This window comes from Gallinula chloropus, assembly GCF_964237585.1.
Source record: "Gallinula chloropus genome assembly, chromosome: 5".
Lineage (NCBI taxonomy): Eukaryota > Metazoa > Chordata > Aves > Gruiformes > Rallidae > Gallinula > Gallinula chloropus.
The window spans coordinates 50,786,395-50,803,791 of NC_140090.1; the positions used below are offsets into that span (position 1 = coordinate 50,786,395).

The 17,397-nt window shown below is 39.1% G+C and overlaps 1 protein-coding gene across 1 annotated transcript in view; it reads right to left on the reverse strand.

Moving 5' to 3' along the window:
- Positions 1 to 832: 832 nt before the first annotated feature.
- BICC1 (BicC family RNA binding protein 1) overlaps positions 833 to 17,397 on the reverse strand; it is a gene marked incomplete at both ends in the record, with an annotated part of 108,123 nt that continues 91,558 nt past the window's right edge. Inside the window, 13 exons of the mRNA XM_084265088.1 lie at positions 833 to 963; positions 2,313 to 2,412; positions 3,840 to 4,000; positions 6,290 to 6,443; positions 8,566 to 8,720; positions 9,185 to 9,224; positions 10,477 to 10,642; positions 11,894 to 12,050; positions 13,117 to 13,258; positions 13,547 to 13,743; positions 14,113 to 14,271; positions 15,674 to 15,857; positions 16,754 to 16,885. Coding sequence (XP_084121214.1) covers positions 833 to 963; positions 2,313 to 2,412; positions 3,840 to 4,000; positions 6,290 to 6,443; positions 8,566 to 8,720; positions 9,185 to 9,224; positions 10,477 to 10,642; positions 11,894 to 12,050; positions 13,117 to 13,258; positions 13,547 to 13,743; positions 14,113 to 14,271; positions 15,674 to 15,857; positions 16,754 to 16,885 — 1,878 coding nt within the window. The remainder of the gene's footprint in view (positions 964 to 2,312; positions 2,413 to 3,839; positions 4,001 to 6,289; positions 6,444 to 8,565; positions 8,721 to 9,184; positions 9,225 to 10,476; positions 10,643 to 11,893; positions 12,051 to 13,116; positions 13,259 to 13,546; positions 13,744 to 14,112; positions 14,272 to 15,673; positions 15,858 to 16,753; positions 16,886 to 17,397) is intronic.

Here is a 17,397-nt window from a genome sequence, read left to right on the forward strand (position 1 = left end):
CAGGGTACTAAAAATAGCCCGTTGCTTTGAGACAACCATTAAAAACAGTTTTAGCATAACAGGCAGCAGTTAAATATGACGACTGCAAAGGGTTAATATTGCAAGGTCCATTTTGGTCTTTCATTGCATCTGTTATGGTGAGTGAGTAGTATTATTGCAAGCAGCACTAGACTGCATAATAGGACTGGTCCACTACCAAGTGGCTTGATTTTGGAACAACCTCTTCAGATAGCTACTGGGGAGACAGAGAGAAGAAAAAAAAACAACCTGTGTAAGAACCTGTTTCTAGTACCATTATAGTGAGATGTGACTTACTGCAGGAACACCTGAAATAAATTTGATTAGTGCCAATATAAAAGTTGATATGGAAATGAGAGAGAGAAATAAATTTCCACAGGACAAGAAATCAGAACATGTAAAGTGCAGAAAGACCTCAATAATTATTTTAAGCAGTACCAGAAAAATCCATCTTGATAAAAACCAAAAATCTATGCTCTCTGGCATCCCAGCTCTCCATTCTTCCTTCATTCAACAAAGTAAAAATTCAGTGCATACAATACAGTTATAGGTAATAAAATACTAGACAAAGAACCCTATATTATTATTATTGCAAATTCTGTCCAATCTACAAGAGTAAAACGTAACCCACATTTGGTGTTTTGAAAGACAACAGACAAAATGTGTTTTCTCTTTTTTGGCACAGTATCGTGCAGACGAATGCTTTGGTCCTTGACACCCAAAGTCCCAAAGTGCAGAGGGTGGTGTGCAGTGAAGGCTGTCCACAGGATTGCCATGTCCATCTAACAGCTGACTTCTGAGCCACAACTTACTGCTACCAGCGACCGCTGACACTAGCAATGTCCGAATGATACTGACGCGGCAGTCTCCCACTAGCTCCACCTTCCAGGAACGAGGCACGTATGTTTGACGGGTCAAAAAGCTTTCTTCGGTTTTTGTTCAGTTCTGTAAAGGTCACACACAAATACACACACACAAAAAATCTCATCAGAAATTAATTTTAGTATTTCTACCTGAATCTGAGAATACTGGTTGAATGTTCTGAACCTGACTATTGGCTGAGATCAAATCAACGTGGCCGGAACACCTGGAAAAGGTTTTGTTCCCATACGGGAAGGCTGTGATTTTCCTGAAGGTGGAGGCACACAGCTGTATGGCTGTAGCACAACATGAACTGAGATTACTGAAAAGCTTATTAGCATCTCGATCGTTTCTTAACACACAAATATTTTTTTTAAACCCCAAAACTAAAGCAATACTTTAGTAAGGACTTGGAGAAAACCAAATGCTCACCTCGTTCAAACATGCAACCTAAGCTCGTATTCACGACTGCTCAAAGCGTTTTTTTCCTTTCCTTGCTTTTCTACTCTCTAAATAAACTCAGTGATAGACACAAGATGCTGAAAGATTACACAGGTTTTTCATGGCTGCTGCTGAAATAAGTACATCGCATTCTGACCCTCTTTATGCCACCGTTTAAAATTTGTAAGGCACATTTGCTACTGGCACTGGTAGAAGAGATGCAACTGGGAGAAAAACCAATCTAGCTTGAGTGTGAAGGATCTGCTGAAAACTCTTCCTCTGACAGAGATTTATTGCCTAGACAACGATGGCAAAGCACTCCTATGCCATAGAAGTTCTCAAGCTATTTCTTACAATCAGAAAAAAAAAATCTAGTTAGTCAAAGTACTACAAGACATTACAACAAATTATACTATATATTTCTGCATGTAGGGTGTAAGACCACCGTCTAATTGAAGTGGGTTGGAAAAACGCCACATAAGAGTTCTGTGTTGCTTTTCAAACCTCTGCATTTTGCAGAAAAAAACCAACCCCCGTCTTGAAAAAAAACCAAGCAAAAACCGAACCAAAAAAGGAAATAAACCCCAGCCCCCCAACCCCAAAACCAGTAATTTTTTCTCAGTAGGATAATCACTCTGCTGATCGATACAGACAGGAAACAAAACCCAAAAACGCCCATTCCAAGAGGCATGTTGTGCTGTTCAGACTTTGAAGACCCTGTAATCCCAGAGCTTCTAGGAAGGGGCATAAAGGTTTTAGGGCATAAAACAAAGTTGAACTGTGAAACAAACTTCCTACTGGCCCCCAACTTTGAGTGCTATCGAACTGAAAACTTACTCAGCACATGTGAAAGCTCTATAAAGCCTGTGATTTTTAAGCACATTCCAACGAGGGAGGGGCAAGCCAATGTGACCTCTGTTGCCTAGATTCTTACTTTTCAGTCTTACCAAGATCCTTTGTCAGCTGTAAACGTACAAGGTGATGTTACCTACCTGAGATTGCGAGCAGCATTTTTCTTCTGGCACCAAAAGTGGTAATTCCTAACTCTTTCAAATCTTGATCGGTAAGAGTAAGGAATGTCTGCAGATCAATCTGAAGTAAAAAGAAACAGGTAAACCCATGCAAAATAAGTGCCTCCCCGAAGCTATTAAGCTATAAATAATTTAGCTTCGAGGTTTGTTTTTATCCTACTACGTTTTACAGTTACTTGGCCAACCTATTCTTTGCATGGAAACACTGTTTATTGCTTTCCAATGGCTCCTCCACACAACTGCTCTTTCTGATGGACAAGAAACTAAGCAGCAAGCAGATTCAAAAAAGCCTAGAAATCAATCGTGTTTGAGACTTGAGACTGAGTATTTCCCCAACTGCTACAATGTACTTGCTAATAGCCGGGTATATATGTCTGTAAGGTGGTTGCTCAACTACTAGCGAGGAATTTGAGTTAAAGCACTGAGTATTTCATAGCATTTCAAAGCGTGTACAGCCATGTATGTTTGTGGGTTTTTTTTGCTCCCAATACAATTCACAGAAATGCAGTGGAAAAATCTTTAGTTTTCCCTCTGGCCAGACCACTTGGCTCATCACAATCAGCAATTCTTGAGGTGGAAAAAAAAAATCCAACACACAAAGCCCCACCTGCCAAACAAAAGACATCTTTAGTGTTAGAGATCAAGGCTACCACCTCTCCTTTTCAGGCATAGCAAGTGGCTAAGATAATAGAAAATGATCCCACTTCTGCCAGTCCTTTACATCCAAGAAGAGCTCATTAGCTCACAAGCAAGCAATTCCCAACCGCTTCCATGCGGTATTGCACAGGAATCATCTCCCTGCTTCACTTAAGCAACACCATCGGAGAGAGACAAGAAACACTGGTAGGAAACAGCAGATCAAGCTGCCTCCAGGCTGAGGTGGCAGCAACACACTTCAGTGGATTCATATACAAGTGACTTTGCACACAGGAGAAGGTACAGATTTGCCTTGTGTCTGTCCCTGGAATAGTAGCGCATACTTGAATGTGTCCCTGGTATGTGCACAGTTTTCCTCTCGTGGAAACAAATCCAAAGATAAATATTGGCACACCAGAGCAACTTGCACCATGTGACCTGAAGGTCCTCTCAGTTTTTTTTCTCACAAACACACAAAGTTCTCTTAACGACACGACAATCCGTGCAAAAACCCACTATCAGTCTAACACAGGTGAAATTCTAGGTATCATCCTAGTTTAGTAGGAACCAGGGTTTAAACTTTATGAATAATAAAATAATAAAAAACAAGCCTCACCACCTCAAAAGCCTCCTAGCTTAATTCTTTGTTAAGCATAAATCAAAGGTGTGTGACAAAATAGCTAGCCTGGACATGAATGCTATCTGCAAATGGAATGGTACAGCTTTGAAAGAACAGCTCATGAATATCCTGTCAACATCAGGAGACTTCTTCGTGGTTTTGGCCAAGAGACAGAACCACTGCTGCAGGAAAGCATGTTCAATGCCCAACATGTCTTTCATAGGAATACTAACCTCTTGCTGTTGGAATACGTCTGTGTATTTGCCCAAACCAAGTTTGCTGAACAGCTCAGGCAGGTCAGATCCCTTAAACAAACTATTGAGGTTACAGCCATTGCTTCCTGTCAGCGAGGAAATGCAGTCCATGTAGTTACTGCTGCTGAGATAGTGTTCAGCTGAAAGGCAAGAAGCACTGCTCTTTAGTCGCATCACAGAAGCACGCAGTTTTCTGTCATGTCAACATCGCACTGAATTAGAACATTAAATTAACAAAATATTTTGAGAGGCTGAACAGCATAAAGCTGTTTTATTAATTAAGTCCCAGTGTTTTGTTTTCTAGAGAGAGATAAGTGGGTAAATCCTTTAAGCAATAAAAATCACATTATGTGAACTGCCACATGGATAGAAATCAGGAAATCATACAGGGGAAAGCACTGCAAGACCCTGTTGCTTTTCCTCCTAAATCCTCTCTTCCCCTCCCCCCAAGAATGTTTTGGAAGATACCATACACAAATGAAACCAGTCCTTTTTTGGTTTGGTTGGGGAGAAAACAATGCTTGAGCAACTTCTGGTAAATGAACTACATAGTAGCCACATGATTCGGCCATTACTTTAGTTCCCCCTACAACACCCCACCCCCCCCCCCCCCCCCCCCCCCCCGCAATAGCTTTAAAAGGAACAACACTGGAAATACAGTTCCGATGCAGTGCTGGTTACATTTCTGCAGGGTGTATCTTTAAAGAAAAAGTTTCCAGGGTGAGGCTCTTAAAAACTCAAGAAAATTGATTTAGCAGTGTGATCCCTTTCCTCTGTGTACATATACTGATAGCAAGCAGTCACATAGTTCACGAGTATTTTTCCTCATGCAACACAACAGGATAGCTCCCAGGGAGTGTGCCAGGTGTTTGTGTGAACTGGGGCATGGGGAGCGTTCCCTCCCCTGCTACAGACAAAGGAAACAAAGAACAGCAGCAAATAGGCGCAAGAGGCTTGCAGGAGGTAAAGGATACTGTCCAAGGTGAGTAAAATTATGATTGCCCCAGAGACTTCTGCTGCAGCCTCCGCTACAGAATGCCAGTCAGACATGAAAACTGCCATTTCTCACAACTGGCTGTGCCACATTCTTTGTTTTCTGGACGTAAGCTAGTTAGAAGAAAATTGATCCCAAATGCTTCTAATGCAAATACGTTTTTAATCTTTCTTTAGTTTGATTAATATAGACCTTCCACTTTTTGTCCAGTTAACCTGGAAACATCACAGCATCACAAGGTTGGAAAAGACCTTTATGATCATCAAGTCCAACTGTTCCTGTCCTGTGCTGAACTATATCCTTAAAGTACCCCATTCACCCATCTGTTAAACACATCCAGGGATGGTGACTCAACCCCCTCCCTGGGCAGCCTGTTCCAGGCCCCAACTCTTTCAGGGTAGAACTTTTTTCTAACATCTAATGTGACCCTGCCCTGGCGCAGCTTGAGCCCATTTCCCCTTTTCCTATCTCCTATCACCTGGCTGAAGAGACCATCACCCACTTCTCTACAACCTCCAGCATGTATTGCTTGAATTCAAAGATAAACTGTTCATCACTTTTGTTCCGCGAGTACTTCAACTACAGCTGAACTAATGTGCTTTTTAAAAATCACAAATTACAAGTATATCAACCGTTAGTATTTTCTCTAATTGAAGCTATTCTTTCTTAGTGTGTCCAACTTTTACTATCTGTGTACTCGGCAGTTTATCTGGGATTTAGGTTTTATTCACCTTTGCAAGAGAAAACTGCAATAAAAAAAGTAGAAACTGCCATAGTAGTTATTTCCCCATCACGTAGTTAATTAGCATGGACCAGTATTACCTGCCTCCATTGTTCACTCTTTCAGAAAGGCAGATATTAAGTTATTAAAAAATGAAATTAAATTTCTAGGAGTTCAAAGAAAAATTAAATTAAAAAGGAATTACAAAATTTACTGCCTGTATCCACATAAAAACAGTGTTGAAAATCTTGTGCTCTGCCATGCCAAACATACAGACGGTCTTATTTTAGCACCATGAAGAGACTCATGCTTTAAAGCTCAGTATCAGCAAAGAGAGAGACTTCCACACCAGTCCAGTAAAGACCAGGCTGTTGCATCGGTAACAGTGCAGAACAGTGGCAATCTATTGTGGTGGTTAGACCCTGGCAGGAAGCTCATGTATATAGGTCCATTTTCAGCACCTCCTGAAAAGCGCCTTTCAAGACAGCAGGAAGGCCTTGCATTTAAAAAATTTCCTTAAAAGCTTTGCTTTCAGACCATTGTTCGTGTATCATATTACACAGGCTTGCATATGCTTTCATTTTCAATTTGTAAGAAGTTCAATATACAAGTACTGGTAACTTACATCCCTACCTAGTGATGTAATGAAAATATATTAAAATATTGATATATTATTTTTAATTAAAAAAAAAAAAATCTTGAGAAATTAACAACCTGATTTATTCTGTTTCCTCTTGGGGCTTCCAATTGAGGAGACAAATTCATGAGCTGTGGGTCCAAGCCCATTACGGTCTCTCCAGTTATCAGATTGACTGCCACTTCCCAGGTGCTCCCGACTGTTGGACCGTGACAAAGACATAGATGAACCCTACAAATCACAAGGAGAAATTTGGGCAAACGCCATAAGTTTCACTGTGACTCAGACATTTTCTTTGAAGCAGCTCAGTTAAAAAATACAAATAAACAGCTTTTAAAGTCTACAAACATTCTTTTGGCAGTTGATCGATACAGAAATAATGCTAACCAGACACAAACCCACCAGGCACGCTTAAAACATTTCAAGTTTACAGATTTTAAGCAGAATTCCTTTGAAGACAGTGTTTCAAAATAAACTTTTTGCTATTTCCAAGTTTGCTTCCCAAATTTTCCATGGTATCACATTCCCACACAAGTTCTTGACAAGCCAGCCTATCAACTACATCCCTTCATGGGGAAGGGAATATAACAGAACATCTACCTGAAGGTAAGTCACTCAAGTACGCAACAGTTGACAACCCCATTGTGTAGAATACAACAACTCTGTGATGGCTGGTGAATTTGCCTTTTGGGTTTTTTAATAGATTTTCATACTCCTGTGAAGTGCTAATTATCAACTTCCATCACTGTGGATCACAAGGCTTCAAAATAAGGCAACAGCATGCCCTGAAAGCAGCAGTTAACTATGGGATTGGGTGGAGATAGATGTTATTGGTACCCCACACTTAGGTGAACCAGAAGTTGGGGAACCTAATGAATATTTTAGCTCTATATGCTTGCATCATTTCCCAGTTGAAAAGCATAACCAAGGAGGCAGCAATCTTTTCTACTATTCAGGAAAATTGATACCACCAAAGAGAAAAGGTAGAAGCTCTATGCCACTGGCAAAACTCAGGAAGGTTAAATATGGGTAATAGGGCTCAAATAATGAAGAAAGGCAGGAATTGACTTCAAGTATTACAGAAGACCAAGAAGAGACAGACCCCCCACTTTAGGTTAGGTTGCAGTAATACGTCAGCTATGAAGCAAAATACGTCATCCAGTGTTTCTGGGAAACTGAATGCAAAGTAAGATATCACAGTGAAGATTAAATACATTTAGCGAGCTTATTTTACAAATTAATGTCCCAGACATCAAACCATAATACCAGTACATCTGTTGGAAGATTTCAGCACATGGCTCAAACGTGCACATGTAGCACGTGTACTGCCTCTAATACAAAGGATGGTGAAGACTGCTAAACAGAAGGGGTATAACAAGGAATCCCAAGATTTTTAGCTTCCCCATATGTTTCCATAATAGCTCATACCAAACAATTGAACCAGGAATCCCAACACGCTGTCATTCCACAGGAAAGAGCTAAACCTGTGATTTCCACATGGGCAGACTCAGAGCGACTAAGACAACAGTCCTGGTTAGATGGACAAGCCTGCTTCAAGACTTTCTGCAGGCACAGGCATAGAAAATTCACAAAGGAAGTGTGGAACACCAAGGCACATTTTTACTGTCGTTGAATTTTGCTTTTGCATTGAAAGATAGGTATATCCTGGAGAAAAGCTGTAGGAAGTCCCAGTCCTAAGGAAACATAACACTTATATGTTATGTTATAGACATAGGACAGAAATAAAGGAAAAGGTGTCCCTGTGGAAGCTGGAAAAGATTACAGCAAGGAAGCACTCTCAAAAGCAACTTCAGAATGCCTCTCAAAACAAAGGGACATCAATTGTCCCTTGCTGGGACTCCAAAGAGGTTTGCTGGATCCTATGGCTGCCCTCTCCTTGGGCAAGCTCTTCCAGTCCTACAGCCTTGTCGCCAGAAGATAAGCTGCAGCCATTTCTTGTTCTAACATTCTGCTCCACCATGCAATGATTCATATTATATAGTTTGTGTGTTACGTACACGCTGTTTTAATTAGGTTTAGAAATTTCTACCACTTGCTGACAACTATTGAGACATTTGGTCCTATAAGCTGTTTTAAGTTCCCTTAAACAAACATATTTTCAGGAGCAGACTTGCACAAAGCTAGGGTAAGATTTATAAAGCAAATATAACTTTGTGTGTAGGGCTGAATGTATTCCATATGCCTTAATTTATGTAAGAAATATTTCTCACAATAAAAAAATTACAACTAGAAGAGGAAAGCTAAAAATCCTATCTACAAGACTTTTTACAAAAGCTATAAACATTTCCAAAAGGAACAATCATCTCATTTACCACAAATAAGTTTTCTGTACCTCGTATGTAGTTGTCATAGATGGCTTGTACGATACATGATTCGCTCTTCTTAGTTCCTTGATAGTTTCTGCAGGCATAGATTTAGAGAACCCCAAACCACTCCACGTATTTGTTGGAGTTCTCACTTCTGTTACAACTGGCTTCTTTAACATAGCTGAAAACACAAATACACAGACAGAATGATACCTGTTTCAGAGAAGGGGGTTTGGGGTTTTTCTGGTGTGGGGAATGTTTGGTTTCTTTTTACCAGGGTCAAAGATCACTTATCGATTTTGTAACTTAGTTTATCCCTGAAATACAGAGCAACTTTGCCGATCTGACAAGCATCTTAAAGTTTAATTTGCAATGAAATAAAATCAAGTACTATAAGTGTGAGGTCTCTGAAAACAACATTAATAATTTGCATAGAGAATTACTAACACAGAGAATATCCCATCTGCAAGTTGTTTATGCTGCATTTTATACCATGGTGGTATTAAGGTTTTCGAACACAAGAACTACCACACAAATGTTACACTCCCAGCTTTAAGTTTGATTAAAAATCAAAACGGACACTTCAGAAAACTCTTTCAGCTGTGAACTAACCAACTCTTCAAAAGTCACTGTTTATCCACGTACCTTTGGTTGCCAGTAGTTTCTTCTGCTCATAATCAAATGCCTAAAAATTAAACAAGAAGGTAGTTTAACTGCCATTTTAACTAAAGGTCAATCTAGTACTCAGCTTTTTGTAAAAACAAAGTGGTCAGCGGATACACCTAGGAGAAACCTCAAGTAGCACACAATAATTTGAATGTACTCCAGTTTAATTAAGAGTCAAAGGGTTCACTCAAACATACATAACAGGGATTTTAAATAAATACCAATGCAGCCTCACTCTAATGGGTATCAGGTAGTTATAAACTTTAGACAGAATTTTTTAATGACTTTTTTTAAACAGTTTCCCTTCTTTAAATCACCTGTTCTTAAAAGTACCAGAAAGAAAGCATCTATCTTAGATTATTAAGAATAACTGCGGTTGCTGCCTTTCACATTTACTTCTCGTCGACTGAAAGGAAAGGAACCTAAGTTTTGAGATGATTAAAGAAGCCAACTTGCATTTGCACTACCTGTGAGAACAGACGATTCAGAGTTTAAATAGCCTGGGTCAAATCAGTTACACTTCTTTAGATTTGCTAATCCATAATTCAAACATACACACAGAACTGCCAAAGTGCAGTGTTGAGCGTGAAGTGTTATATTAATTACTGGAAATAAGCAGAGCTCTGGTAAGGAAAAGGGCTGCAAAACACTAACCCTATGCTTGTAACTAAACTGTGTGCAGTTTAGTTACACCCACAGTGACAGATCCACATGGAAAACAACTCTGTTTGTCAAGCGGTAGTAACAAAGGGGTCTAAGCTGTAGTTAACCAAGGAGGAACACTACAAGGAAAAAAGCCCATGAGTACATGTACAAATCTATATTTGTAAAGCAAGCCCAGCATATGGCTGCTTAGTACATCCCCCCATATGCATATGAACCTGAAGCTATGGAAAAAAAAAATTGTGCTGATACAGAATATGTTAATCTGTAAAATCTCTCTGGTATCTCTAAATCTCTCTTCTCAAAGCAACAATAGAAGATTGGCGCTTTTGTGACCAAATGATGCTTGTGTAGGCTAATACAGCCATGCAATTTATTTTCTCTTTATGTTCTTACTCAACAGAAGTATAAGGGCTCTTGTTTTCAAGACTCCTAGCTGACAGCCCACTCTACCTGAAAGAGTTCACTATGCTGGAAAACACTTTTACAGCAAAAAACGCAGCAAGTCACTCTGCCAGTCAACAGTCACCTCCACATTCATTTGGTGTAATTTCACTTTGTAGTTGCCAAGTTTTACACTTGATTTGGGTTTATCCAGGGACACCTACCTGCATATTTACATACGACGGCTGTGGAGCTAGACGTGCTCTTTCAGAGTTCTGCTGGGCAGCTGCTGCTCGCTCTGCTGCCCGTTCACTACCAGGAGCCTTTTTATCAGCCATGGGACTTTCGGAAGCACTTAACTCTGCATCTGAGAGCAGCCTGTCTGTGGTACTGTGGGAACAGAGTCAGTATTATCATCAGCCCTCTTCTTCCACAAGCAGCGAACACTCAAGGCGATTTTGATAATTTTTACCCTGAGAAAACTGGCTGCAAAATTGAAGAAACACCAGTACAGAGGCATCTGGGCATTTTTAGCTTTCCTTTGCTTGAGGCATAGCTCAGAGATTCAGATTGAGCTGTCTAGTCTCGTGAATTCTCACACATGACTTGCTCAGGCCAGCAGCTCAGCAGTTCAACATGCTGACAGTAGGGAGATGCACAATGGAGACTAAGGGTCTGTTTACATGGGTCTTACTTGCTTTGGTAATTGCAGTCCTACACAAAGCACATCTTAACGTGACTCTTTCTAATCAGTGAGATTTTGACCTACCCTGAGGAATACAAACACTCACTGTGAAGTGACCCAGAGATGCTGTGGACTACCCCAGAAAAATGCCCTAAGGAAACTGTGAGCACTATATCATCAACAATAAGAACAAGACTACAAACAACCGAGTGTCATACAAACAACTGAGTCCAAGTCAAAGAATCCTTGGATTTCTAAGCTATGAGAGCAGAATTAATGAAAGATGTTATAGCTTTAACAGTGTAAATAAATGAGGTAGGAGAACATGCATCTGAAAAGAGCAATGATAAACAGTTCCAAAAGGGACTAGTGAAAACATTACTTAAAATAGATAGGCCAAAACATTGCATTAAGCACAAAAATCTGCGTTGCCAAAACATATTATGACTCAAAAAAGCCTTTCCCACTGCTGGCTCATTAAAACAAAACAAACACCAAAAAAAAATCATTGAGACACATTTGAGAACATGCTGCTATGCACCAAGTACCATTTTTCTAAGAAGAAAACAACCTCAAGCACACAGGAAAGGAAAAAGGCCGTCAGTTCAGGAATTGATCTCAAAGTAATCAATAACAAAGGAAAGTGAAAAAATGTATCTTTAGAAATAGGTAAGAGAGTTCCTCTGAAAAAAATCCCAACTCATGTGGGAGAAGAAAGGCATTTATTTTGTTCAAACCTAATTAAAATAGTTCAAATATACAAGAAAAATATTAACAGTTTGTAATTTTCAGACAAACTGGAGGGTATATTAATGCGCAATGCAATTAAAATAATCAAGCCCAATTTAAATCAGCTCTTTCAGTCTGACTACACCACACCTTCCACATAGAAAAAACACTGAAGTATTTTTGCATGGCGAAAGTTCTGTTAATCTGTAATTGCACATTTAACTTACTGCAAGTGAGAGTTTTTGGTGCCTTGAAGTAATTCAACGGTTTGCCTCTTAGCACAGGCCTGTTTGGAAGAGCTCATCATCTGCTTCAGATCGCTGGTATTTGCTGAATGGGACGGACTTCTTGGCATGCCCACTTCCACAAAAGCATCATTGCAACCTACAAGGCCAATGAAGAGTTGAACAAAAGCCTTCTTATGTTCTAGTGAACTTCCCGAAGGATTGACAGCTGTGGAACAAAACTTGCTCTTCCTCCTCACAGAATTATTCTAGTCTTCAGGGAATACTAACTTGGTCAAGGTTAAGAAGTCATGAATGTAAGTTCAACTGCACAAAAAAGGTGTTAGTATTCACATGAATAGTATACACACTTTCAAAAAAATAATTAAGTAATTGTGATTCATATTAAATCAGAAGTGACTGATTATTTCAAATTGGATTTTACATCTACTTTTAATAAACCTTGAAGTGGCTCAGATAACTTGTGCTGAAATAACAGCTCTCCACTTAATGTTCAAATATCTTCAGAAGGAATTTTTACAAATATTTATCACCTAAATTGGGTAATGTAACTTCTATTCAAATCAGCATTTCAAATGAACACAGCCCTTAATAAAAGAACATCTCTCTGTTCTTAAGTATTTGCAAGGGAAACAAGGTCTTCACACATGTTTTCTGAAGTGGAACTGACTTTCCCTCTCCAAGAATGACAAGAGGTCATTAGTTCATTTAACTCCTAAAAGGCAGCCAACCTGAATTATTGTTATGAAGTATACAAATAAACTCTGTTTCCCAACATCATCAAGGTTTGATCTACACACAGTTTTCTGCAATAACTTCTCTCAAAGGTGATTATTTATTTCCTTTCATTAAAAAGTAAAAATACCACCTCATTTAAACCAGCAGAGCCCATCTTAAGCAATGAAGGTAAGCTGCTGTAAACATACAAAAAATTTCATAGGTTATTTCCCTCTGCTCTTAGTGAGCAAATAAAGCATCACAAGCACATTTATGTTGACGTAAGGTATTTCTATGAACAGTACAGATCAGACACCACAACTTCTGTGGACTGACTTTGACAACAAAGCTGAGAGATCCAGTGATGTTTTCCTTCAACAAGGCTGCAAAGCCACTGCAGCAGGCAATGTACTTACATTTTTGGTTTATGAACTATACATAGACTGTACGCACACTGGGGGCAAAAGAATGAAATGTCAAAATCTTACCTTCTGCAGCATTTGCCTTGGCAGCTACTTGTTCTGAGGCACCGTGAGTACTTGTTTGTCTGACCGGATCGCTGTGGTTTGTGCTCAACACATTTTCTCCCAGCGATGTGGCAGACAGCGCAGCATACTTGATATTTGAGGTCTGAAAAGATTGTCAAAAATCACTGAAGTAATTGCTGTGCTTAAGGAAACATTGAAAGAATTTCCCTGTTCTGTCTGTGCAGGAGAGCAAGAAGTTCACTCCTCATATAGGACAACAGGTTTGAACGTGCCATTTTTCAATCTTTAAGTCATATTTTGATGACACTGCTGTGCTATTTCTAAAGCCAGCAGCTTTAAGAATCTATTAATGTAGTTAGTGTCCTCTTATCTTTTCTGAGTAGAGGTCTATTACAAGCAGATGTGGTTCTCCAGAGATAATGCCACTTACCTTTACATGACCATTCAAAGAAGGCGAGCCTTTTTTACTCTCTGATTGCATGCCGTTGACGTGGACTTCAACAGGAGTCAAGCCTGGTGGTGGAGACGGGGTGTTCTGACTATAATTAGGTACTCCCGACAACAGAATACTAGTTAAGGTTGCTTGGGCTGTAGATGGAATCATTAGATGTGGAATGGTAGAAAAACCTGTAACAACATTTGGACATGTTCTGATTGAGGTTCTCATTGAACTTTCTCAGGCATTATAGCACTTCTATAAAAATCCCCCTCGTGACGTAGCTTTGATTTACCATTAAATGCATTTCCATCAGAACTGCACACCAAAACCATAATGCTTTACCTGACCATCTCTCTGTAGGGTAACACAGTTTCCTAGACAAACATTAAAACACCGCATGTAACAGCACTTTGATTTGGATGTTTATTCATCTATGTTAGGATAAATTTAAGAATTATGCTTCTAAAGAATGAATGATTCTGGATTTTCAGCTCTCATTCAAATTACCAAGCTATTTATTTATGAGTTCATTTGTTTCTCAGGGAATTTCTACCAACCTGTGGCATTTGTGTTAGCAAGAGATGTTGCCCATAACGTGGGACTAGGCGTGCCTGAATTTGGACTCTGCAAGGGACTCACAGAGCTGTTAAGGGCATTCAGCAGAGAGTTTGGAGCAGTTGAGGTGTTGACTGACAGCGCAGTTGGACCTAGAAGGCCTGCAAAAAATTATGCGAATGAGTATTTAACTAAGACTTATAGAAAATAATTTTTCACAAAAGTACCACCTAAAAGCCACCCCACTCAATTGCACCAACGTATTATACAAATTTAACATGAATTCTGCTGTTAATTTGACTTGCAGAGCACATTAAGAATGCTTGTTCTTAAACTGGGAATCACATCCAGGAATAACTGGAGCATCATTTATGTCCTTCTACCGGACTTCCACCTATTGTTGTAACCAGGAGTCTGCATTGAGAGTTTCTCAGCCCCACATTCCCTTTTTATCCCCTCCATTACTTCTGTCAGTTTATTTCAAAGAAGCATCACTTAGAGAACAAGAAAGGAACTGCACTTGACAGCCGTATTTTCATTTCAGGCAACAACCTTTTTCTCATTTGAACGTATTGCTACTTCCATACTAAGAACTAAGCAATTCCTTTTTGCATGATCAATACTAGCTGCACATCACCTCCTAAATGCACTGCTTATTCCCAAAGCATTCCCTCAAACCAGCTCTTTGTATAAGGGAACACACAAGGCAGTTCAGCACTGTACCCTTAGTTTAAAGGGGTAGAAAAGCCAACCCCCAAGTGCAGGCATGACAAGAACGGTAACAAAAGCTGCCATTTGACCATGGGTTTTAATGCTAATGCACTCGCCCCCAAGTAAACATGTGACATGTAATTATGCAGCACTCCTGGATAGCAGGTGTCGAGAACCAGCATCAAGATTTGTCACTAAATTCTTCTGCTTGGCTTTCTATACAATGTCTGATAACCAATCTGTTCTATCCACCTCTCTGCAAGAAAGAAAGCTTACACATCTCTGTCCTGAATTTTATATTGCTAAGTACAGTCTGAACTGGAAGCACAAGCATACCTCCATCAGAGTGGGATACAGCCAGAACTGAAACACGGTGTTAAGCTACATTAGTTTTCATGGTACTGTTAACAGACTTAATTATATACTGAAATTCAGGACAACCTGAGACATCACAGTATTACCAGAGAAAGAAATTTCATTTGATAAAGATTCTTGTGAAAGTTGTAGGAGCAACATCCTACTTGACCTGTATTTCCCAGCCTTTCCCTTTCAGCTGTGGGATTGTGAGCTTCTGGAGGAAGCCAGAGAAATGAACCACATAGAGACACACAGACATGAGCCACACAGCCGATTTCAAAAGCCTTAGAGGAAGTTTTGCAACAAGGTCTTCAAAGACCAGATGCTTTTGGAATTCCCTAATGCTTTAACTCGATTCCTTAGACAAAATACACATCTGTTTTTTCTCTAGTACAAGTGGATTAAGTTTCAAATAAATCTATAAAAAAGATACAAATCTATTAAAAAAGTTATATCTAAATATATATATATATATATAAAGAATAAAACACATACCAAGCCCAGTGAGTCCTAGTCCTGCTGAAGACAAGATATCCAAACCAGGACAAGAGAGCCCAACAGGGCAGGAGACAGTAGAGGGATTTGATATGGTAACTCCACTACTTTCAAGTCCCAACAGACATTTCCGTGCCTCGTACATATTTAAGGCATTTCGTTCAACACTTTTTACAATCACAGACTGTAGGGGGGAAAAACAACAAAAAAGAAAAAGCAATGAACACAACCATGTAACATGGACCCACAACACACACAGCTTCTTAATATTCCTTCATGGCTATCAGTAACATGATACAGCATGAGACAGTAGATAGTTGTCCATAAGCAACTTCTCAACTTCAGTGGCTGCAGCCATAAGGTTAGGGATTTTCTATGCATTAGACAACAAAAATTGAAGTCCTTTCTGTTTAAGAAAAACAATTGCTATTGTACCTTGGTGCTTTCTGGTACAGCAAATCTCAGGTACCCCAAGATCTAGAGACGTGAACCAATAATTTAAATCTTTTCTACTTGCCTGAGTATTTTACAATGAACATCAGCTGTTAGAAGTGTGCCTGCATATATAATTTTGATATATAATATATAGGGTTATATATATATAAAATATATAGGTTTTTTATGTAAAGAAACACAAGCAGGAGTGTTTATCTATAACATCTTGTTTAGAACACAGACTTTTCTCGTAAACATATTACTTAGATACTGGGTTTGAATGTTGTTTAATATCGATTGCAAAACACACAACAGTTGTGTGCGGGAGCTGCAATTTCAGACAAATTTCCTGAAAAACAGATCTAGCATAGTTCTAGTCTGATACAATTTATCACCCCATAGTTTTTTTTATCAGTATCTTCCATGCTAAAGCTAATCTCTGTATTGTCAAATATTTAATAAAAAAGTCAAATTACTATAAAGGAGAGCTGCTACAATATTTAAATTGATATTTCAAGCAGAAAATATATATGCCTTTTATAAGTGCATGATCCATTAAGTTAGGGAGGAGGAGCAGACATGTCAAGTCATCACCTCTAAAAAGCTGTCATGAATGCCTAAAAATAATGTATGTTTTTCACCAACCTTGCTTGGTTGCTTTGGCTTCGGCTTAATGCTTATGAAGACATCTAACTGCTCCATTAGCTGTGTTATAAACTGTGGTTCGACTTCAATTTCTTCCTTCATATCAAACATGAGCACAAGAGGAAGGCAACCCTGAAAAGATGCAAAAAGACTTTTAGCACACCCTTTTCCCATACAAATGTTAGCTATCAGCTGAAATACAGAGACTGTAATCCAGGTACAACAGGATGTAGTAAATTCTGAAAAAATAGCAAGGATGAAGTTTTAAGTAAAACCATTTCCTTATATGCAATAATACAGGTGTGTCTTCCTACCATGGGATTCTGAACAGTTAGGTGGTATAAGGGTGAAATGATTTATTGAATATTTGACACTCCCATCAGCACATACACACCATAGTTTAGCTATTTATACAGACTTAGAGATGTCTGGTGAATTAAAATTCACAATCCCCTATTACTTATTAAATCAGAACAAAATGTTGTCAAGAATTGGTAACAGGACTCACACACTCAAGTAACTCAGGTTAAACTACATCTGAGGTTAGGAAACACAGTTCTGAAAACACGTCTCTAAGGCACCACTGCCTCAGTCTTAACTTTAACCGTTCTCTTCCCCTGTCCTAGGTCAGTTGGATAAACATT